Source organism: Macaca nemestrina, chromosome 18 (assembly GCF_043159975.1).
Source record: "Macaca nemestrina isolate mMacNem1 chromosome 18, mMacNem.hap1, whole genome shotgun sequence".
Taxonomy (NCBI): Eukaryota; Metazoa; Chordata; class Mammalia; order Primates; family Cercopithecidae; genus Macaca; species Macaca nemestrina.
The window spans coordinates 22,399,558-22,424,437 of NC_092142.1; the positions used below are offsets into that span (position 1 = coordinate 22,399,558).

The 24,880-nt window shown below is 42.6% G+C and overlaps 2 protein-coding genes across 4 annotated transcripts in view; one reads left to right on the forward strand and one right to left on the reverse strand.

The window, feature by feature from the left end:
• The window catches only part of LOC105485023 (partner and localizer of BRCA2), a 38,384-nt gene extending 29,659 nt beyond the window's left edge, over positions 1 to 8,725 (reverse strand). For both annotated transcript variants that reach the window (XM_011747180.2, XM_011747181.2), the window contains exons 1-4: positions 8,524 to 8,725; positions 5,442 to 5,501; positions 5,218 to 5,320; positions 2,269 to 3,738 (exon numbers count right to left, since the gene is read on the reverse strand). In XM_011747180.2, the coding sequence (XP_011745482.2) occupies positions 2,269 to 3,738; positions 5,218 to 5,320; positions 5,442 to 5,501; positions 8,524 to 8,571 (1,681 nt within the window). In that variant the 5' untranslated portion in view covers positions 8,572 to 8,725. The remainder of the gene's footprint in view (positions 1 to 2,268; positions 3,739 to 5,217; positions 5,321 to 5,441; positions 5,502 to 8,523) is intronic.
• Positions 8,726 to 8,848: 123 nt separating this feature from the next.
• Positions 8,849 to 24,880, forward strand: part of LOC105485027 (dynactin subunit 5) — a 36,599-nt gene continuing 20,567 nt past the window's right edge. For both annotated transcript variants that reach the window (XR_011616352.1, XM_011747187.3), the window contains exons 1-2: positions 8,849 to 9,004; positions 10,365 to 10,433. Coding sequence is in view for 1 of the 2 variants with exons in the window: in XM_011747187.3 (XP_011745489.1) it covers positions 8,957 to 9,004; positions 10,365 to 10,433 (117 nt within the window). In the remaining variant the exon portion in view is untranslated. The remainder of the gene's footprint in view (positions 9,005 to 10,364; positions 10,434 to 24,880) is intronic.

The following is a 24,880-nucleotide window of genomic DNA, read 5'->3' on the forward strand; positions in this document are numbered from 1 at the left end:
AGCCTGGCCAATATGGCGAAAACCCGTCTCTACCAAAAATATAAAAATTAGCTTGGTGTGGTGGTGGGTGCCTACAATCTCAGCTACTCATGAGGCTGAGGTGGGAGAATTGCTTGAACCTGGGAGGCAGAGGTTGCAGTGAGCTGAGATAGCACCATTGCACTCCATCCGGGGCAACAAGGGTGAAACTCTGTCTCAACAACAATAAAAAAAACTACGGTGTAAAAAACAATATTTCTAGATTACTGGATTGCCTACTTTTTGATGACTATGCATTCTTGTTCACTTAAAAGATGAAAAATCACAATTTTTGGATTAGTCATAGCTCATAGACCAAGTCCATGTCCAATGGTACAGAGCAGTTTGCTACCTATTTTTGCACATAAAGTTTTTGTTTTTGTTTTTGTTTTTTAAGGAACTTGGCTGTAAAATGCACATAAAGGTGTGTTGGAACACAGTCACAGTTACAAGTTGACTTTGGCTGCTTTGGCACATAGCTGAGTAGTTGAGACAGAGCACAAAGACTAAAATATGTGCTATCTGGCCCTTTCTAGAAAGTATGCTGATCCCTAATTTATTTATTTATTTATTTATTTATTTTTTTTTTTTTTTTGAGACGGAGTCTCACGCTGTTGCCCAGGCTGGAGTGCAGTGGCGTGATCTCGGCTCACTGCAAGCTCCGCCTCCTGGGTTCACGCCATTCTCCTGCCTCAGCCTCCTGAGTAGCTGGGACTACAGGCGCCCGCCACCGCGCCCGGCTAATTTTTTGTATTTTTAGTAGAGACGGGGTTTCACTGTGGTCTCGATCTCCTGACCTTGTGATCCGCCCGTCTCGGCCTCCCAAAGTGCTGGGATTACAGGCTTGAGCCACCGCGCCCGGCCGCTGATCCCTAATTTAGAGCCACAATGAATTACCCCGTTTTTGTGCTCAGTTGATATGATTAAATTCTCAGTAAATAATTAAAAGTTTAAATTACAATGTATCCTTGCTTCCCATCCTCCAAAATCCTGTGTCCCATGGAGGCCTTAGAGACACTGCATTAGATATTTTATCCAAAAAAGTTGCTTAGGACTTTTCATTACGTGATGACTTCTAAAAGAGATAGTCAGTGGACTCTTTCTCTCTCTTTTTTTTCTTTTTGAAAGAGGGTCTTGCTCTATCACCCAGTCTGGAGTGCAGTGGTGCAATCACGGCTCACTGCAGCCTCAACATCCCGGGCTCAAGTGATCCTCCCACCTTAGCCTCTGAAGTAACTGAAACCACAGGCATATACCACCACACCTGGCTAATTTTTCTATATATTTTTGGAGAGATGGGGTTTTGTCATGTTGCCCAAGCTGGTCTCAAACTCCTGGGCTCAAGCAATGCTCCCACCTTGGCCTCCTGAAGTGCTGGGATTACAGGGGTAAACCACCAAGCCCAACATAGTCTAACTCTAGTATACATTCCATTTTACTTCAGAAATACTTTCTGTATTAGCTGTGAAGCTTCTACCCACAGATAAGAATTGTATTGTACCTGAATATGTAATATTACATAAACAACCAATACATTTTCCTTTTCAGTGTTGAACTGTTTCAGCTCTATCAGTGAACTCTGGCACCACACCGCCAGGTTTGAATCCTGGCTCTGTGATTTTAATTAAATTAAGTAAAGTCATTTTAAACTCCCTGTGCTTTAGTTTCCTCACCTGTAAAGTGAGAATGAAAATAGATTTCTACCACATGTAGGACTGCTGTGATGATTCAATGAGTTAGTATCTGTACAACATTTAGAAAGTGCCAGGCAGGCTGGATACAGTGGCTGGATACAGTGCCAGGCAGGCTGGATACAGTGGCTGGATACAGTGCCAGGCATGCTGGATACAGTGACTGGATACAGTGCCAGGCAGGCTGGATACAGTGGGATTATGACTGTAATCCCAGCACTTCGGGAGGCCGTGGTGGGAGGATTGTTTGAGGTCAGGAGTTCAAGATCAGCTTGGGCAACAGGGCAAGACCTCGCCTCTACAAAACATTTAAAAACATTAGCCAGGCATGGTGGTACATGCCAGTAGTCCCAGCTAGTTGGGAGGCTGAGGCAGGAGGAACATTTGAGCCCCGGAGATAGAGGCTGCAGTGAGCCATGATCGCACCATGGCACTCCAGCCTGGACAACACATTCGACCCTGTCCCTTTTTAGAAAAGAAAAAAACAAAAGGAAGTGCCAGGCACATAGTAATTGTTAGCTGTCATCATCATCATCATCATCAAACACATCTTGATTACCTTTCACTCGAATAACTGCTTTTTTGTTCTGATATTTATGTGAGGTGAGTTCCTCCTTGGACCTGTTAATAACTGATGGGTTGCAAGCTGGCAAAAGTGGTTCACAATGATCTGATGCTGGGGTGCAGGCTGATTTTCTTTTTCCTCTGTATCTTCTACTAGGTGCCTGGGCAACTGCCTTCCTAGACAAGTCATTATCTTCAGTGGGCCCAGCGGGAGAGCTGACTTTAGTTAATGAGAGAAGTTTCTGAGAAGTTCTTGAACTTGGTTGTCCTGTGCATGTGTCAGACATCCTAATTTCACTTTGGTCAGTTTCCTCATTGGAAAGGTTTAAATTTTTACTTGCATCCTTATTTTTATTTTTAAACCCTTTTTTCTTGACATCCAAATGACTCTGAATGACAGCCTCCAGGGCTATTTTTCTCTGGCAATTGGACATGCTTCGTGTTGTTCTAACATAGTATTCTGCAGGAAACAGAAGGCCTTCAAGCATTGTGCAAGAATGTTTTTCTGCAGCAAGAAGAGAGGTTGCTTCCAGGCTAAGACTCTTAGGTTGACTTAGAATCTCGTTTTCCTGAAGATTTTCATTTCTACCATCAAGAGCGTCACTGGGAGACTTTAAAGATTTCTCTGTTTGATTTTGTTCTAAGTTTTGATTTTCATTTGCTGGCAAGTTATCGTGAGTGAGTTCATTTAGAGAACATGAAATATCTGCCTCTAAATTAGAACTTGTGGGCAGTTGGCCACTTTTACTTACAGCTTTGTTTACAACGAGGTTATCTGTAGGGATAGTCACTTTTTTGCCTTGCGCCTCCAAACTTACAGGTGAAGTAAATCTAATGTTTTTTAGGCTGTGAGTAGTAAGTTCACTGCTGCCTTTGGGAAGAATGTGTTCAAGGTGCTGACTACTACTGCTATCTGTTGGAGTCTGTAAAGGAACTGTAGTCGCCCTGGTGAAATCAGGTCTTCTTAGGAGTGTATCCACACCTTTTTCTGGTTGGGCAGTTGGTGGAATGAATATACTGTCTTCATTAGTTTCTGTAACTGGTTCTGGAGAATCTGGAAGTTCAGACTTCAGACTTAAAAGGTGAGTTCTTATTTCAGTTACTGGTGATCTAGTAGGATTTTTGCTACTGGTTTCTTCCTGTTCCTTTAGTCTTTTCCCAGACAGTCTGAGTGAATCAGTGCCAAAGACACAGTCTCTCTCTTGTGAAATAAATGTTCTCTTCTGCTGCTTCTTTCTTCTCCCTGGCAGCTTCTGCTTTTGCTCACCATCAGGGTCACTGACCCTGTGGGGAAAATGTTCTTGGGTGTCATCTGTTCCGTGTATAGGTAATCCTCCTGGGCCATCTCCAGGGTTAAAGGACTCCGGCCCAACATCAAGTGTGACAGATGTCCTTTCTCCAGTTTCTTCATCAAGATGGGTTTTGATGTGTAACTTGTCATAAACACATATTTTATTTTTAGGTTCTGAGGAGAAAAAAAATGTATATAACATATTTTTCTTATAAATAAAACAAAAAATACTCATTTTTATCCTATTATATATAAATACTACTAAACATTTATTTAAGAAAGAATCAATGACATTTCATTCAGGCAGATGAATTTACAGGTGAAATAAATCTATTTTTTAGGCTGTGAGTAGTAAGGTCACTGTTACTTTTAGGTTCAAGGTGTTCAAGGTGCTGACTACTTCTACTATCTGATGGAATATGTAAAGGAACTCTACATACTCCATACTGTACATATTTTTTAAAGTTCTAATTTTTAAAATTCTAACAATCTATGAAATTTTAAGTACATGTAAACAAATAGCATTGTGCTAAAAATGTTTTTTAAACAGAGTATTCTTTATCACACAATCTCTTCTCTTAACTTTTAAATCTCAACTAATTTTTTAGCCCATGTCTTTCTTTCTTTATTTTCCCCCTTGGCCCAAGTAATTTTAATAACACTCCCATTTCAATCACCCTTAATTTTATTATTATAAATTACTTGAATTTATTGACCATTGTTTTTAGAATATTTTTACCTAGAATTTTTCTCTGTTCATATATACTTAAAGTAAAAAAAAAAAACTTTTGCTGGGCACGGTAGCTCATGTAAATCCCAGCACTTTGGAAGGCTGAGGCAGGCAGATCATGAGGTCAGGAGATCACGACAATCCTGGCCAACATGGTGAAACCCCGTCTCTACTAAAAATACAAAAATTAGCCAGGTGTGGTGGCACGTGCCTGTAGTCCCAGGTACTCGGAAGGCTGAGTCAGGAGAATTGCTTGAACCCGGGAAGCAGAGGCTGCAGTGAGCCGCGATTGAGCCACTGCACTCCAGCCTGGGTGACAGAGTGAGACTCTATCTCAAAATAAGAACAAAAAACAAAAAAACAAAAAAAAACCCTTTCTAATATTTAAATAATAATTTCCGAAAATTGAGAGGGAAAAAGAACAATAAACAGTCTAACTGAAAGTAGAGTCTATAGAGTAGATTTTATGGCATATGAATTTTATGTTAATTAGAATAATATTGCAGCCGGGCACAGTGGCTCACACGTGTATCCCAGCACTTTGGGAGGCCTAGGTAGACAGATCACTTGAGGCCAGGAGTTCGAGACCAGCCTGGCCAACATGGCGAAACCCTGTCTCTACTGAAAATATAAAAACTGGCCAGGCGTGGTAGTGCATGTGCCTGTAGTCCCAGCTACTCAGGAGGCTGAGGCACAAGAATTGCTTGAGCCTGGGAGGTGGAGGTTGTAGTGGGCCAAGATTATGCCACTACATTCCAGCCTGGGTGACAGAGTGAGACTCTGTCTCAAAAAAATAAAATTAAATTAAAATTAAAGTGTCTATTGCTAGTCACTATCTTCACTCTGTGGGAAAAAGAACAATAGCCAAAATATACCTGGGAAATGAATAATAAAGCAGGCATAAGGGAATGGTGTAGATTTACCTGAGTGGTTTAGCTGCGGTGAGAGCTCCTGCTGGGACAAATAATCTTGTTCTTCTACTGTTTTCTTAATAGAATGCTTAATCTTTTCAGCTCTTTGGGCACGCTAGAGGAAACAAAAACAGCTCCAGAAATATGTTTTCTTTAAAGCTTTATATAAAGAGTCAAGAACAGTTTTTAAATTGTTTGTACTGTAACACCTTAATTTGAGAACATGATTCACTTACCTGAAGGCGGGCTAGCGTCTTGCTGTATTCCCTTTTCAAGAATGCTAATTTCTCCTTTAACTGAAAGAAGAAAAACACCAACAATACTGGGCAAGCAGAAAGGTGAAGTCACAGGGAAGGGATGCAGTGCTTGGTGGGGTCCCCTGGCAAGAGGCAGGGAGTAGCACTGGTCCATGACAATCTACTTGTGGTTCTCAAAAAGCACCAAGCTCTTGACCATTTCAGGATCTTTGTATAACCTGTTCCTATCATCTGGAACATTTCCTTCCTTTGCCAATTCCTACTGACTCCTCAAGCCTTAGCTTAGATTTTCATTTCCCTGGGATAGACTTCTAGGTCCTTCTCCAAATCTAGGTTAGACACTCTATCAGTCCTCTGTACTTTCCTTACCACAGTATTCTCACACTGTGTTCTCTGTTTCTCCCCATCACCCAGTTCCTTGAAGGTAGCAGGGACTGTCATCCTCAGTCACTCAACAAATGAATCTTCTATTTATCAGTTAATGGTCCAGGTATCTCTAGTACCTGGAATAATAAGTGATACCCACTGTGTGTCAATTAGTGTTCCAGATGCTATTCTAGATGCAATTTACACACAGTGAGGGATACACATAATAAATAAGGAAACAGGGAAGATGATTTTACAAGGTAATAAATAACTAGACAGATAAACAGAGTGATATAAGAGAGTTACTGGCCTACTGATAGGGACTACTTTAGTTGCAGTGGTCAGGGAGGCATTTTTGAGGACTATCATTTGAGCCTAAGACCAAATGAGGAAGGAGCTAGTTTTGGGAAGATCAGAGGGAATGGTACCCCAGGCAGAGGGAACCACAAATATAAAAGCTCTGCAGTGGAATAGGCTACATATGTTTGAGGAACACGCAGGCCAGTGAGGTTGGAGCTGTCACTGCTGGATCTCCAACCAGGCATACAGTAGGCATTTAACAAATATTTATTAAATGAATAAGTGAATTGGGCTGAATCAAATTACTGTTCTCTGAAAGTCTAGATTCCCTTGTCTCTCTGGCTTCTTTGGTTCAAAGGATTATCTCAGCAGCAAAGCCAGCCCTGGTTTTTCTGCTTTTTAGGAACTTTTTAGTTATACTCATCTTTCAACCAATAAAACATCAAGATTTCCATCCTCCATACATACCTTTAAAAAAAACAAAAGACCAAAAAAAAAAAAAAAAAAAAAAAGACCTACTCAGCTGGAAGCGGTGGCTCACACCTGTAATCCCAACACTTTGGGAGGTCGAGATGGGTGGATCATTTGAGGTCAGGAGTTCGAGACCAGCATGGCCAACATGGTGAAACCCTGCCTCTACTAAAAATACAAAAATAAGCCAGGTGTGGTGGTAGGTACCAGTAGGAGGCTGAAGCAGGAGAATTGCTTGAACCTGGAGGCAAAGGTTGCGGTGGGCCTAGATTGTGCCACTGCACTCCAGCCTGGGCAACAGAACAAGACTCTGTCTAAAAAAAAAAAAAAAAAAAGGCCAGGTGGGATGGATCACGCCTGTCATGCCAGCACTTTGGGAGGCCAAGGCGGGCGGATCACCTGAGGTCAAGAGTTCGAAACCAGCCTGGCCAACATGGAGAAACCCCATCTCTACTAAAAATACAAAAATCAGCTGAGCGCGGTGTTGGGCGTCTGTAATCTCAGCTACACAGGAGACTGAGGCAGGAGAATCGCTTGAACCTGAGAGGCGGAGGTTGCAGTGAGCCAAGATCGCACCACTGCACTCCAGCCTGGGCGACAGAGCAAGACTCTGTCTCAAAAAACTAAAACAAACAAACAAAAAAACAAAGTCTATGTGCAAAACATGCTACTTGGAATTTTCTTTTTTTTTTTTTTTTGAGACAGAGTCTCACTTGGTTGTCCAGCCTGGAGTGCAGCGGTGCGATCTCGGCGGCTCCCTGCAACCTAAGCGTCCCCTGGTTCAAGCGATTCTCGTGCATCAGCCTCTGAGGCCTGAGCCTCTGGGACTACAGGCTGGCGTCACCACACCCGGCTAATTTTTATATTTTTAGTAGAGACGGGGTTTCACTACGTTGCCTAGGCTGGTCTCAAACTCTGAGCTCAAACGATCTGCCCATCCCAGCCTCCCAAAGTGCTGGGATTACAGGCGTGAGCCACGGAGACTGGCCTACCCACCAATCTTATAAATGTCTGGGGATTATCTTGTTTACTTATAAATGATCTTTCTCACCTCCACCAGAAGGTAAGCCAGGATAAGAATAACATCAGCACAAACTGGAAACATACTAAAAGTCTTATCAGTAAAGTACAGTCTAAAGAAGCAAGGACACTTCCAAGGCCAGGCGCAGTGGCAGGTTCCTGCAATCCCAGCTACTCGGGAGGCTGAGGCAAGAGAGTCGCTTGATCCCGGGAGGCGGAGGTTGCAGTGAGCCGAGATCGCACCACTGCACCCCAGCATGGGTGGCAGAGTGAGACTCTGTCTCAAAAAAGAAAAATAGAAAAGAAAAGGAAGAAAAAAGAAAAGAAACTTCCAAACTACAACATGCTGTCTAGAACTTAAAAAAGAAAGGTAAATAAACATGTCCTGACAGGAATGCTAAACAGGGGTATGAAAAACGGAACCTACAGAACCATTCAGATCATACCATTTACGAACACTCCCTTCTCAAAAAAATTACACATAGGACTCCTTTTTGGTGGTTAGGGATACGCCCCTCCTCCACCACACACGCTAACACACGAAAGGACCCGAAAGTACCAGACTTAAAAGATTTACTTGAGGAGGTCCGGCGGGAGAAGTGAAGATTGAGGGTGTGGGACGGGGGAGGAGCAACGGTGTCGATACAGCTTTATCTATAAAGTGTTACACATTGTATTAATGCACTGTTACTGTAATGAGATTTGTTCTTTAAACGCCACCACGTGAGCACCACGCTATTTCCACATTTTCATTTTTTGTGCCCCCTCAGCCCTAAGCGGGGGGGGGAGGGGGGCGTCAGACGATACTGCTGCCCTCGGACTGCCGAGGACACAAAGCTAGACCTAAAACCCTGGGAAAGCGAGGTCAGAGTCCTGCATCCGCCCTTCCCGCACCCCGTGGCACCTTTTCCTTCTCCTCACAGCTGAGGGGCTTCCCGGGAGGCTCTTCCATCGGGCAGGCGACAGAACGAAAAGAGCAGCCGTCGCCGACCCCAGGCCTGCCGACACCGGGACCCAGTTGGCCCTGGGCCGGGGAGGCGCCCCAAGAAAGAATGGGGAGCCCGGGATCGCACCCTCAGCGCGCGATCAGCTGACCCACGCGGGCCGGGCGCGCCCTAATCTCCGGCCAATTAAATCCAACGTTCGACCTGCGCACGCGCAGCCGGAGACGGCCGAGCAGTGGAGCGAGGCCGCCTAAAGGAGAGCCGAGCTGTCGATGACTCCCAGTGGGCCACCTAGAGCGGAAGTGGAGGAGCGGCCGGAAGTAGCCGGAACCTCAGAAAGACTGACCGACTCACTCTGACAGGATCCGGGACTGAGGGAAGGAGGCGGCGGCCATGGAGTTGGGCGAGCTGCTCTACAACAAGTCCGAGTACATCGAGACGGTGCGCGGGTCCAGATATCTGTCCTCCTCTTTTCAAGCCTGCGTCCCTTTGAGGCCTGGTCGGAGTTCCCAATCTGCCCCTACCCCACCCACCCCTGTCCCTTTGGCCGTTAGTCCCGGATTATCTAGCGACGCCCCGTGTACAGTCTGGCTTTGCTGTTTACTCCGCGCATGGCCAGTTTAGGCCTTTTGTATTCCTGATTTTCTCATAGGGATAAAGTGCCTTCAGGAGAATAGGACAAGTCCCATCCTGTTCATATGAATTACAGCTTGAACTTCGGGCCCTTTTACGTTGCCTTTTGTAATGTGGTAACTTGCGCCGAAAACGATTCGGTTCTTTTTTTGGGGGGGGAGGGGGGCGGAGACTCTCTGTCGCCCAGGCTGGAATGCAGTGGCGCGATCTCGGCTCACTACAACCTCCGCCTCCCCGTTCAAGCGATTTTCCTGCCTTAGCCTCCCAAATAGCTGGCATTACAGGCGCCCGCCACCACGCCCGGCTAATTTTTGTATTTTTTGGTAGAGACGGGGTCACCATGTTGTCCAGGCTGGTCCCTAACTCGACCTCAGGTAATCGACCCGCCTCGGCCTCCCAAAGTGCTGGGATTACAGGCGTGAGCCACCGCACCCTGCCAATTTGGTTCTTTATTATCAGTATACGATATGTTTGTAAAATCTTGGAAACAGGGCAAGTGGTCAGTTAACGTTACTATTGTTATTTTGGTTTTCTTTGCATTCTGACAACTCTGATATTCATAAAGTCATTATCCTCGTTTTAAGGCCATAAAGCCCAAGTGCGGAAGTGAATGGATTTGAATCCACATCTGTCTGATGCCACTAAGCTATAGACATTCAAATTCTGAGTTTATTCCTTGAGTCCCTAGTTTCCTTTTATTTTTTTTATTTTTTGAGACAGGGTCTCACTCTATTGCCCAGGCTGGAGTGCAGTGGTACAATCACAGCTCATTGCAGCCTCGGCCTTCCATGCTCAAGCGATCCTCCATCCTCAGCCTTCTGAGGAGCTGGGACTACAGACACGCGCCACCATGCCTGGCTAATTTAAAAAAATTTTTTTTTAGAGAAGGGGGGTCTCACTGTGTTGCCCAGGCTGGTCTTGAACTCCTGGCCTCAAGGGATCCGTCTGCCTCAGCCTCTCAAAGTGCTGAGATTACAGGCGTGAGCCACCACACTCAGCCCTAGTTTCCTAATCCATCATTGCTTTTTTGACATCCTGGACTCACTCCATTGTGGACAGCACCCCACTTTATGTTTTTTTCTCTCAAATGTGAGCTTTCTTGATGGAAACCTGTACTCCAGAAACCTATTAAGTTTGCTGTCCCCGGTTTTCTGTTGTTTTCTTTTAGGCATCTGGGAACAAAGTCAGTCGCCAGTCAGTGTTGTGTGGAAGCCAGAACATCGTTCTCAACGGCAAGGTAAGGGACAAAGCCAGCTCCAGGCTGCAAACCTTAGCTTGCTTTCTGCTAATTATCACCATAGCAGGGCAGATAAAATGTTGCCATATCGGCCATTTATTGTTGTACATTTTTAATTCTCTTGTTTTTAAAATTTTTATTCTCTAAGTTGGATGTTGGATCTCCTTTTTTTTTTTTTTTGAGACAGTCTCACTCTGTCACCCAGGCTGGAGTGCAGTGGCCCCATCTCAGGTCACTGCAACCTCCGCCTCCCAGGTTCAACCAGTTCTCCTGCCTCAGCCTCCCGAGTAGCTGGGATTACAGGCACCTGCCACCAAGCCTGGCTAATATTTTGTATTTTTAGTAGAGACAGGGTTTCACCATGTTGTCCAGGCTGGTCTCGAACTCCTGCCCTCAAGTGATCCACCCATCTCGGTCTCCCAAAGTGCTGGGATTATAGGGGTGAGCCACTGCGCCCGGCCTAAGTTGGATCTCTTGAATGCAAAAAGGTTCAATAAGAGGCAACAGAAAACCTGTTTTCTTTTATGCCAGGAACAAAATACAGTGGTACCTAGAACCAACATTATTTTATGATATTATAGTGTGCATTAAACTACTAGGCACAAAGTGTAATAGGTAATGAAGTATTTGAAGGTAGAAACTAAAGTAATACTTATAAAATTATCTCTTTAGTAAAAATTAATAATTCACTATTAACTGAAACTTAAAATGAATGTGACAATTGGAAAAGATATTAAAGTATGAGACAAATATGCAAAGTGGAATCTGAAAGACTGAGAATCTTGTAATCCAAATAAATTACAATAGCAAAGAGACGAGTATAAACTTGGAAGAGAAAATATCACAAGGTATATTTGAGCTTGACAAACAGTGAAGTTCATAGTTGTTTTCCTGCCATCTGGAACACTCAATTTTGAAATTACTTTTTCTGTAAATATTACATCTCTAACTTCCAGAAGGAAAATAGTCTCATTATAACCAAGAAATCACAAATATTTTCAGAAGACAATTAGTCTCCATTAAGCCTGTCATACCAAGGAATTAAGTGGAAAAGAAATATAATTTGGTTATTGCTGCTCAGACATACTGTTTCTTTTTGTTTGTTTGTTTGGTTCTTATTTTTTGAGACAGAGTCTTGCTCTGTCAGAGTACAGTGGCGGGGTCTTGGCTCACTGCAACCTCCACCTCCTGGCGTCAAGTGATTCTCCTGCCCCAGCCTCCCGAGTAGCTGGGATTACAGGCTCCTGCCATCACACCCACCGAATTTTTGTATTTTTGTTTTTTGAGACAGAGTCTCGCTCTGTCGCCCAGGCTGGAGTGCAGTGGTGTGATCTCGGCTCACTACAAGCTCCGCCTCCCAGGTTCACGTCATTCTCCTGCCTCAGCCTCCTGAGTAGCTAGGACTACAGGCACCTGCCACCGTGCCCAGCTATTTTTTTGTATTTTTAGTAGAGATGGGGTTTCACTGTGTTAGCCAGGATGGTCTCAATCTCCTGACCTTGTGATCTGCCCACCTTGGCCTCCCAAAGTGCTGGGATTACAGGAGTGAGCCACTGTGCCTGGCCTAATTTTTGTATTTTTAGTAGAGACGGAGTTTCACCATGTTGGCCAGGCTGGTCTTGAACTCCTAATCTCAGATGATCCATCCACGTCACCCTCCCAAAGTGCTGGGATTACAGGCATGAGCCACCGCACCCGGCCCAAGACTTTTTTTGTTACGGTGAACTATATATAACAAAATTTGCCATTTTAACAATTTTTTAAAAAATTTTATTATTTGAGAAAGTCACCCAGGCTGGAGTGAAGTGGTGCCATCTCAGTCGCCACAGCCTCCGCCTCTTGGCTTCAAGGATTCTCATGCCTCAGCCTCCCTGTAGCTGGGACTACAGGTACACGCCACCACACTAGGCTAATTTTTGTATTTTTAGTAGAGACAGGGTTTTGCCACGTTGACCAGGCTGGCCTCAAACTCTTGGCCTCAAGTGATCCACCCGCGTTGGCCTCCCAAAATGCTGGGATTGCAAGCGTGAGCCACTGCACCCAGCCTAACTTTATATATATATATATATATATTTTTTTTTTTTTTTGATACGGAGTTTCCCTCTTGTTGCCCAGGCTGGAATGCAATGGTGCAATCTCGGCTAACCACAACCTCCGCCTCCCAGGTTCAAGTGATTCTCCTGCCTCAGACTCCCCAGCAGCTGGGATTACAGGCATGTGCCACCACACCCAGCTAATTTTATATTTTTAATACAGGCGGAGTTTCTCCACATTGGTCAGGCTGGTCTTGAACTCCTGACCTCAGATGATCTGCCCTCCTCAGCCTCCCAAAGTGCTGGAATTACAGGCGTGAGCCACTGCGCCCAGCCTTAGCAATTTTTAAGTGTACAATTAATTGGCATTAATTACATTCACAATGTTGTGCAACCATCTCCACTATCCATTTCCAAAACTTTTTTCATCACCCCAAATAAAAACTCTACACATTAAGGAATAAATGCCCATCCCTACTTCCTTCCATTGCTGATAGCCTGAATCTACTTTCTGTCTCTATGAATTTGCCTATTCTAGATATTTCGTATAAGTGGAATCATAATATTTGTCCTTTTTGTCTGGCTTATTTCACTTAGCGTAAGGTTTTCAAGGTTCATCCTTGTTAAAGCACATCAGAACTTCATTCCTTTCCATAGTGGAGTAATATTCCATTGTATGTATATACCACATTTCATTATCTGTTCATCTGTTGATAGGCACTTGGATTGTTTCTACCCTTCGGCTATTGTGAATAATGCTGCAGTCTGATGTGCAGGTATCTGTTCGCGTCCCAGTCTTCAGGTTTTTTGAGTATATACCTAGGAGTGTAAATGCTCAATACTTAATTTGGCAATGTTTGGTATATACAAAAGAGTATGATTGCTGGGACAAATGGTGAGTCTGTGTTAAACTTTTTGGGAAACTGCCAAACTTTTTTCCGAAATGGCTACACCATTTTACATTTCCACCAGCATTGTGCAGGGTTCCAATTTCTCCACATCTTTACCAACACTAGTTATTTTCTGGTTTTTTTTTTTTTTTTTTTTGGATTATGGCCATCCAAGGGGGTATAAAATGGTATCTCCTTGTGGTTTTGATTTGTATTTCCTTAATGATTAATGATGTTGAACATCTTTGAATGTTGCTTATTGGTCATCTGTACATCTTCTTTAGAGAAATGTCTGTTCAGTCCTTTTCCTATTTTTATATTGTGTTGTCTTTTTCTTACTGAGTTCTAGGAGTTCTTTATACATTCTGGATATTAAACCCCTATCAGATATATGATTTGCAAATGCCTTCTTCCTTTCTGTAGATTTTGTGCATCCCCTTGATGCACAAAAGTTTTAAATTTTGAAGTCTGGTTTATCTGTTTTTTCTTTTGTTGCTTGTGTTTTTGGTGTCATATTAAGAATCCAAATTTATGGCCATGAAGATTTACTGCCGTGTTTTCTTCTAACAGTGTTAGTGGTCTTAGTGCTTGTGTTTAGGTCATTGATCCATTTTGAGTTACATTTTTTTTTCTTTTCAATGACATGGAGTTTCCCTCTCATTGTCCAGGCAATCTTGGCTCACTGCAACCTCCACCTCCTGGGTTCAAGTGATTCTCCTGCCTCAGCCTCCCGAGTAGCTGGGATTACAGGCATGTGCCATCACGCCTGGCTAATTTTTTTTTTTTTTTTTTTTTTTTGAGACGGAGTCTCGCTCTGTTGCCCAGGCTGGAGTGCAGTGGCCGGCTCTCAGCTCACTGCAAGCTCCGCCTCCTGGGTTCACACCATTCTCCTGCCTCAGCCTCCCGAGTAGCTGGGACTACAGGCGTCCACCACCTCGCCTGGCTATTTTTTTGTATTTTTTTTAGTAGAGACAGGGTTTCACCGTGTTAGCCAGGATGGTCTTGATCTCCTGACCTCGTGATCTGCCCGTCTCGGCCTCCCAAAGTGCTGGAATTACAGGCTTGAGCCACCGCGCCTGGCCACGTCTGGCTAATTTTATATTTTTAGTAGAGATGGGGTTTCTCCATATTGGTCAGGCTGGTCTCAAACTCCCGACCTCAGGTGATCTTCTAGCCTCGGCCTCCCAAAGTGCCGGGATTACAGGCATGAACCACTGTACCCGGCTTGAGTTAATTTTTTTATATGGTTTGAGGTAGGGGTCTAACTTAGTTCTTTTGAATGTAGAAATACAGTTATCCTGGCACCGTTTGTTGAAAATACTATTCTTTCCCTGTTGAATGGTCTTGGCACTCTTCTAGAAAATCAATTGGTCATAGATGAATGGATTTATTTGTGGACTCTCAATTCTGTTTGGTTGGTCTGTATGACTATCTTTATGGAACACTGCACTGTTTTGATTATTATAGCTTTGTAATAAGTTTTCTGTTTTTTTGTTTTTGTTTTTGAGACAGAGTCTCGCTCTGTCACCCAGGCTGGAGTGCAGTGGCATGATCTCAGCTTACTGCAACTTCTGTCTCTCAGGTTCAAGTGATTCTCTTGCCTCAGCCTCCTGAATAGCTGGGATTACAGGCACATGCCACCATGCTAGAGACCAGGTTTTGCCGTTTTGGTCAGGCTGGTCTCCAACTCCTGACCTCATGTGATCCACCCGCCTCGGCCTACCAAAGTAGTGGGATTATAGGTGTGAACCACTGCGCTCGGCCTACTGTAATAAGTTTTTAATCATGAATTATGAGTCTTCCATGTTTGTACTTTTATAAGATTGTTTTGCCTATTGAGGGCTATTTGCTTTTTTTTGGGGGGGGGGGGTGTTGGGGGGGTGGATAGAGTATTGCCCTGTTGCCCAGGCTGGAGTGCAGTGGCAGGATCTTGGCTCACTGCAGCCTCTGCTTCCCAGGTTCAAACAATTGTCCTGCCTCAGCCTCTCCAGTACCTGGGATTACAGGTGCGCACCTCCATGCCTGGCTAATTTTTGTATTTTTAGTAGAGACGGGGTTTTACCATATTGGCCAGGCTGGTCTTGAACTCCTGACCTCAGGTTATCTGCCCGCCTCAGCCTCCCAAAGTGCTGGGATTACAGGCATGAGCCACCATGCCTGGCTGCCTTTTGCTTTTTAAAGATGTTTACTTTGGCAATATTTTGGGTATACAAAAGAATATATGTGACATATATGTTATAAAGCATAAAATTAAATCAACACCAGTGAACCCTATACCCAACTGAAGAATTGGAACATAATCGGTATACAGTAAGTACTATTTTTATGTTCCTCCCCATTCCTATTTTTGCCACCCTCCAAGAGAAAACTGCTGTCCTGATTTTGCGTCTTATAAATTCTTTATTATTTAAACAAATTTTCCACATATCCCTAAATAATATATATTGTTTAACTTGGTTTCCTGTGATTTATTTTTATTTTAAAAATCTTTATTTTATTTGTTTATTTGTTACTTTTTTTGAGACAGGGTCTCACTTTGTTGCCCAGGCTAGAGTGCAGTGGCACAGTCATAGCTCACTGCAGTCTTGACCTTCCAGGCCAGGCTCAGGCGAACCTCCCACCTCAGCTTCCCAAGTAGCTTGTACTACGGGCATACACCACCATTGCCGGCTAATTTTGTTTTTCTTTTTTTTTTTTTTTTTTTTTTTGAGACAATCTCACTGTCACCCAGGCTAGAGTACAGTGGTGTGATCTCAGCTCACTACAATCTCCGCGTACTTGGTTGAAGTGATTCTCATGCCTCAATCTCCTGAATAGCTGGGATTACAGGTGCACACCACCATGTCTGGCTAGTTTTTGTATGTTTAATAGAGATGGTGTTTATCCATGTTGGTCAGGCTGGTCTCGAACTCCTGACCTCTACCAAAGTGCTGGGATTACAGGTGTGGGCCACCACACCTGGCCATATTTGTAGTTTTTTAGGAACCTTCATACTGTTCTCCATAGTGGCTGTACTAGTTTACATCCCACCAACAGTGTATAAGAGTTAACTTTTCTCCAAATCCTCATTAGTGTCTGATATTTTTTGTCTTTATGATAAGCATCCTAACTGCGGTGAGACAATACCTCATTGTGGTCTTAATTTGCCTTTCCCTGATGATTAGTGATTTTTTGTTTGTTTGTTTGTTTGTTTGTTTTTTCAGACAGAGTCCTGCTCCGTTGCCATGCTAGAGTGCAGTGGCCTTATGTCAGCTTACTGCAACCTCTGCCTGCCAGGTTCAAGCAATTCTCCTGTCTCAGCCTCCTGAGTTGCTGGGACTACAGGTGCACACCACCACGCCTGGCTAATTTTTTTGTATTTTTAGTAGAGACGATGTTTTACCATATTAGTCAGGCTGGCCTCGAACTCCTGACCTCAGGTGATCCACCTGCCTCAGCCTTCCAAACTGCTGGGATTAAAGGTGTGAGCCACTGTGCCTGGCTGATTAGTGATGTTTAGTGAACATTTTAAAATATATATTTGTTGGCCATTAGTTTGTCTTTTGAGAAATGTCTATTCAAGTCATTTGCCCATTTAAAAATCAGATTGTTTGGGGTTTTTTGCAGTTGAGATGTTTGAGTTCCTTGTATTAATATATTCTGGATATTCTGTCTTTGAAGAATTGTTTGAAGATATGTTCTGCCATATTTTCATTCTGTTGATTGTTTCCTATGCTGTGCAGGATCATTTTAGTTTGATATAATCCCATTTATTTATTTGCTTTTGTTGTCTCTGCTTTTGAAGTCTTATTCATCTTTTCCAAGACCAGTGTCTTTAAGCATTTCCCCTATGTTTTCTTCTAGTAGTTTATAGTCCCAGGCCTTCCATTTAGATCTTCAATTCATTTTGAGTTATAGACCAGGCACAGTGGCTCACACCTATAATCCCAACTCTTTGGGAGGCTGAGGCGGGCGGATCACTTGAGGGCAGGAGTTCAATACCAGCCTGGCCAACATGGTGAAACCCATCTTTACTAAAAATAGAAAAAGATTAGCTGTGTGTGGTGGTGCATGCTTGTAATCCCAGCTACTCAGGAGGCTGAGCCATGAGAATCACTTGAACCCAGGAGGCAGAGGTTGTAGTGAGTCGAGATGGTGTCACTGCACTCCAGCCTGGGCAACAGAGTGAGACACTGTCTCAAAAAAAAAAAAAAAAAATTCATTTTGAGTTGATTTTTGTATAGGGTGACAGGTGTGGGGTCTACTTCTGCTTATGGATATGCTATTTTCCCAGCACCATTTATTGAAGATGAATGTTCTCGTCACCTTTGTCAAAAATCAGGTGGCTATAGATATGTGGATTAATTTCTAGGTTCTGTTCTGTTCCATTGTCCTATGTGTCTTTTTTTTAATGCCAGTATTATGCTATTTTGGTTATTGTAGCATCGCAGTAAGTCTGGCAGTGTGATACCCCCTTCAGCTGTGTTCTTTTTGTTCAGGATTACTTTGGCTATTCAGAGTCTTTGTGAATTTGAAGATATTTTTTCTATTTGTTAAGAATGCATTGAGTCTGCAGACTGCTTTGGGCAGTACTCAGCTTTTATTTCTAAGATTCATTGTGGGCTGTGCATTTTCTTTCTTTTCCTTTTTCCTTTTTTTTTTTTAGATGTAGTTTTGCTCTTATCGCCCAGGCTGGAGTGCAATGGCACGATCTTGACTCACTGCAACCTCTACCTCCCAAGTTCAAGCGATTCTCCTGCCTCAGCCTCCTGGGTAGCTGGGATTACAGGTGGCTGCCACCACATCCAGCTAATTTTTTTTTCTTTTTTTGTGTGTGTGTTTTTAGTAGAGACAGGGTTTCACCGTGTTGGCCAGGATGGTCTCAAACTCCTGACCTCAGGTAGGATTGACCACCTTGGCCTCCCAAAGTGCTGGGATTATAGGCGTGAGCCACTGTGCCCGGCCGGTCTGTGCATTTTCACTGCTGTGTACAGTTCCACTTATCCACCCTCCTGTTTGTGGAAAGTTATTTTGTTTCTAGTTTTTTGCTATTATGAACAGTCCATTTATATTTCTATCCCTTCTCTTTCAGAACTTTGTCATTTCTGTTTTCCTGAGCCCATAAATCAGATGTCACAGTGCCTGCAGGGATAGAGAGTGTGAACAATAGGGAGTGGTGGGGCCTGGTGAACTGGAGAATGTGACCAATCTAAGCCCAAGCTGGTTGTTACTGTGTGGGAATACAGGCCCATGTGGCAACAATCAGCTTTCCAGAGCTTCTGATTCTTTTTCAAAAGCAACTGGAAATCTCAATTTTTAAAATGTGAGATGTTCTACTACTCAAATAGTAATGTTTAATTTTAAATGATTTGTTAAAATGCCACATGTCCTTCCTGTAGAAGATAGCTAAAAAAAGTTAAAATAAATAAATAATAAAAATGCCACATGAGCCAAACAATACAGATTTGCAAGTATAGTCCTTCAACCTCCACTTTGCTACTTGTGCCTTGCCCATTGTTGAGTTCAGTTAACTCTTTGCTTAGCTTCTGTGAAGGGCAGCTATCTCCTTTCATTTGCTTCTCTGAAGGACAGCCACCTTCTTTCATTTTAACGCCCCACTGCCTCTGTTTTGAATCTGACTTCTCTTCCTCAGCGCTACTCCTTGTGAAATAGGAAATAGGAAAAGGATTTGAGTCCATCTTCCTAAATTTCTCTGACCACCTGCGATACCATTTACTTCCTTTGTGTGTGTTTGTTTCTTTAGTTGGTGTATAGTTTAGGCTGACAAACAGACTTATGTGGATGTTCTTTATTTCCACATTAAGCTTGTTGTACTTATTTAAAACACAATAAAACAACCACCATCACCAAATACCCAGAACTCTTGGAATTCTGTTTTCCTCCAAAAGAAAAGGAAACCATTTTCTCTGATCGTAGGTGGAAACATGAAAGTGAAAACAATAATTGAAGTAAATTAAGACTCTTAGATGAAGGGAGTTCATACTAGAAATAGATAATCTCTTTAAGCTTGAAGAGTACATCTTTTGAAAACCAAAGTGGCTGGGCATGGTGGCTCATGCCTGTAATCCTAGCAATTTGCGAGACCAAGGCGGGCGGATTACCTGAGGTCAGGAGTTTGAGAGTAGCCTGGCCAACATGGTGAAACCCCATCTCTACTAAAAATACAAAAATTCGCCGAGTGTGGTGGCACATGCCTATAATCCCAGCTACTCAGGAGGCTGAGGCAGGAGAATCACTTGAACCTGGGAGGCAGAGGTTGCAGTGAGGTGAGATCACACCATTGTGCCCCAGCCTGAGCAACAGAGTAAGACTCCATCTCAAAAAATAAAACTAAAAAAGAAAACCAAAAGAACTGTAATGTTCATAATCAGCAGCAGATGTGGAAGTTCTTTTTTATGAGTACAAGTTTCGTAGACGGTACATATGCAGTTGAGATTAGTAAGCTTTTCCAGGTATGAGTCTGTTTCTTTTTTGGTGTCCTTCAGAGTTAGGTGTTCAGGCTAGTGATAAATCTAAATTCACCTATATGTCAGGAGTTCCCCCACCTACCTCCCTAGCCTGACCTTCTGTCCTTGACCTCAGACGTTTATTTACAACTGCCTGTTGATCATCCCATAGCTATCTCAAATTCAACATTTCAAAATTTAATTGGTAATCCTCATAATTGCTTACCCTATTGTAAATTCTCTTTGTCTTACCTCCCAACAGCCAAACAGTCACCAAGTCATATAGATTCTCTTCTTTCTTTTCTTTTTAAACATTTTATTATGGAACTAAAACCGATCATCTTTATTGAGGTATAATTTGCATACAATAAATGTATCCATTTTGAGTGTGCAATTTGACAAGTTTTGACTGATGGGTACATCTGTGCAACCATTACTACAATCAAGATATAGAATACATTTCTATTACTCTAGTTTCCTTGTGCCCCTTTGCAGTCAATCTTCTACCCTTGTACCCTTGCCCCAGGCAACCACCAACATAAAATTAATATAGATTAGTTTTGCATTTTCTGAAGTTTCATATAATTAGAATCACAAGCCCTTTTTTAAAATAATTTTTTATGGATATATAATAGATGTACATATTTTGGGGGCACATGATAATACATTTATAAAATTTATAAAGATACGATCAGTTTTGGTCAGACGTGGTGGCCCACACTTGTAATCCCAGCACTTTCAGAGGCCATGGTGGGAAGATCTCTTGAGCCCGGGATTTCAAAACCAACCTGGGCAACATAGGGAGACCCCCATCTCTACAAATAAAAAAAATTAGCTGGGCTTGGTGGTGTACACCTGTGGTCCCAGCTGCTTGGGAAGCTGAGCTGGGAGGATCACTCAAGCCTGGAAGGTCGAGGCTGCAGTGAGCCATGATGGCACCACTGTACTCCAGCCTGGGCGGCAGAGTGAGACCCTGTCCCCCCAAAAATGAAAAAAATAAAAACTCAGTGTAATTGGGATATTCATCACCTTAAATATTTGTCTTTATGCTAGAAACAATAAAATTATTTCCCTCTAGGGTAGCCAAGGCAATCTTGAGCAAAAAGAACAAAGTTGGAGGTATCACGCTACCTGACTTCCAACTGTACTACAGGGCTATGGTAACCAAAACAGCGTGTTGCTGGTACAAGAACAGACACATAGAACAATGGAACAGAATAGAGAACCCAGAAATAAGACCACACACCTACAACTATCTGGTCTTCATCAAACCTGCCAAAAACAAGCAATGAGGAAAGGATTCCCTATTCAATAAATGGTGCTTGGATAACTGGCTAGCCATATGGAGAAAATTGAAACTGGACCCCTTCCTTACACCATATACAAAAATCAACTCAAGATGGATTAAAGACTTAAATGTAAAACCCAAAACTGTAAAAATCCTGGAAGACAACCTAACCAGTACCATTCAGGACATAGGCACAGGCAGAGATTTCATGATGAAGATGCCAAAAGCGATTGCGACAAAGCGAAAGTTGACAAATGAGATCTGATTAAACTAAAGAGATTCTGCACAGCAAAAGAAACTATTAACAGAGTAAACAGACATCCTACAGAATGGGAGAAAATTTTTGCAAACTGTGCATCTGACAAAGGTCTAATATCCAGCATCTAAAGCAATTAAACAAATTTACAAGTAGAAAACAATGCCATTTAAAAAGTGGGCAACGGACATGAACAGACACTTTTCAGAAGCAGACATACAACAATCATGACAGAAAGCTCAATATCACTGGTCATTAGAGAAGTGCAAATCAAAACCACTAGTTACCATCTCACACCAGTCAGAATAGCTGTTGTTAAAAAGTCAAAAAATAACAGATGCTGGTAAGGTTGTGGAGAAAAAGAAGCGTTTACATACTGTTAGTGGGAGTGTAACCATTGTGGAAGACAGTGTGGTGATTCCTCAGAGACCTAAAGACAGAAATACCATTTGACCCAGCAATCCCATTACTGGTTATATACCCAAAGGAATATAAATCATTCTGTTATAAAGACATATACACATATATATTCATTGCAACACTATTCACAATAGCAAAGACATGGGATCAACCTAAATGCTCATCATTGCAAACTATTCACAATAGCAAAGACATGGGATCAACCTAAATGCTCATCAGTGATAGACTGGATAAAGAAAATGTGGTACGGGCCGGGCGCGGTGGCTCAAGCCTGTAATGCCAGCACTTTGGGAGGCTGAGACGGGCGGATCACGAGGTCAGGAGATCGAGACCATCCTGGCTAACACAGTGAAACCCCGTCTCTACTAAAAAATACAAAAAACTAGCCGGGTGAGGTGGCGGGCGCCTGTAGTCCCAGCTACTCAGGAGGCTGAGGCAGGAGAATGGTCTAAACCCGGGAGGCGGAGCTTGCAGTGAGCTGAGATCTGGCCACTGCACCCCAGCCTGGGCGACAGAGCAAGACTCTGTCTCAAAAAAAAAAAAAAAAAAAAAAAAAAAAAAAAAAGAAAATGTGGTACGTACACCATGGAATACAGTGCAGCCATAAAAAAGAATGAGATCATGTTTTTTGCAGGGATATGGATGGAACTGGAGGCTAAATGATGGACATATAGAGGGGAACAACACACACTGGGGCCTATGGGAACGGGGAGTGGGGAGGGTGCAGGAGGGAAAGGATCAGGAAAAATTACTGATAGGTACTAGGCTTAATACCTGGGTGATGAAATAATATGTACAACAAACCTCCATGACACAAGTTTACCTATTTAACAAACCTGCATATGTACCCCTGAACTTAAAAGTTAAAAAAAAAAATATTTCCTTCTAGCTATTTTGAAATACATAATAGATTACTGTAAGCTTTGTCACCCTACTGACCTATCAAATGCTAGGTCTTATTTCTTATTTCATCTATCAAGCTGTATATTTGTACCCATTAATCAACCCCTCCTCCTTCCCGCTACCTTTCTTGGCCTCTGGTAACCACCATTCTACTCTCTGTCTTGAAATCTACTTTTTTAGTGCCCACGTATGAGTGAGAACATGTGATATTTGCCTTTCTGTGCTTGACTTATTTAATATAATAACCTCCAGTTCCATCCATGTTGCTGCAAGTGACAGGATTTCATTCTTTTTTATGACTGAATAATATTCCATTATGTATATAAACTACATTTTCTTCACTTGATCTTAGCCAAAAGGCCAAGAAGCAGTGTATACCACATTTTCTTTATCCATTCACCCATTAATGGATATCTGGGTTAGAATCATATGCTCTTTTATGTCAAGCTTTTTTCACGCAGCGTAATGTTTTTGAGATGTATCCATCTTGTTGTGTATAGTAGCAGATTATTTTTTCTTTTTATAGCTAAACATTATCATTATGGAACTTTTAAGACATGTACCAAAGTAGAGTGGATATAATGAATTCCCATAAAGTTGTTTACCAGCTTCCATAATTAGCAGTATTCTGACATCTTTGCTTCATCTCTAAACTCACCCTGTAAACTCAGTCCTAGTTTGACTAGGGTGGGGTAGGGAAGGCTAGAGTTTTTTATTTATTCTTATTTATTTATTTTTTCTTTTTCTGAGACAGAGTTGTACTCTGTTGCCCAGGCTGGAGTGCAGCAAGTGGCGCTATCATAGCTCACTGTAGCCTTGAATTCCTGGTGATCCTCCCACCTCAGCCTCCAGTGTACCTCGGACTATAGGCACGTGCCACCATGCCCTGCTTAATTTTTTTTTTTTTTTGAGACAGGGTCTCACTCTGTCACCCGGGTGGGAGTGCAGTGGCGTGATCTCAGCTCACTGCAGCCTCAACCTCCTCATGCTCAGACAATCCCCCCATCTCAGACTCCTGAGTAGCTGGGACTACAGGTGTGCACCACCACATCTGGCTAATTTTTATATTTTTTGTAAAGATAGGGTTTTGCCATGTTGCCCAGGCTGGTCTCGACCTCTTGTGCTCAAGCAGTCCTCCTGCATCAGCCTCCCAAGGTACTAGAATTACAGGCATGAGCCACTGTTCCTGGCTGGAGTATTTTAAAACAAATTGCAAATGTCATGTTATTTTACCCACAAATACTTCAATGTGTCTTACTAATTCTTAAGGACTTAAAAATTCGGTAGAGGTAGGGCATGGTGGCTCACAATTGCAATCCTAGCACTTGGGAGGCTGAAGTGAGAGAATTACTTGAGGCCAGGCGTTTGCGACCAGCCTGGGCAACATAGCAAGACTATGTTTCTACAAAAAATGAAAAGAAAAATTAGCCAGATCTGGTGGCATGTACCTGTAGTCCCAGCTACTTGGAGGCTGAGACAGAAGGATCTCTTGAGCCCAGGAGTTCAAAGTTACAGTGAACTATAATCAGGCCACTGCACTCCAGCCTGAGTGACAGAGCAAGACCCTGTCTCCATAAACAAACAAAAATGAGTAGAGTATCACTGTTATCATGTTAATATTATAAAAACTCCAGTACTTCCTTAATATCATCTAATCCTCAGTCCATATTCAGTCTTCCCAGTATCTCAGGATATCTTTTTCCAGTTGGTTTGTTCAAAGCAGAATCCAAACATGATGCTGCACACATTGTATTTGGTTGATATGTCTCTTAAGTCTCTTTTAATCTGTAACAGTTCTCTTTTCCCAACCCTTTTGTCTTTCCATGCCATTTATATGTTGCAGAAACTGGATCACTGTCCAGTTGAATTCTCCAGCTGCTGAATTTGGCTGATTATGTCTATATGGAGTTGCCTAATAAGGTCCTTATCTCCCTCCTTCCTTGAAATTGGTTGTTAAATCTAGAGGCTTAATCAGATTAATTTACTTTTATTATTAATTTATATATTTTTACGATTTATTTTTTCTTTCTATATGTATAGTTATTGCTTTAGATAAGATCCATTATAGGCTGGGTGCAGTGGCTCATGCCTATAATCCCAGCACTTTGGGAGGATCACTTGAGGTCAGGAGTTCAAGACCAGCCTAGCCAACATGGTGAAACCCTGTCTCTACTAAAAATATAAAAATGAGCCAGGCGTGGTGGCGGATGC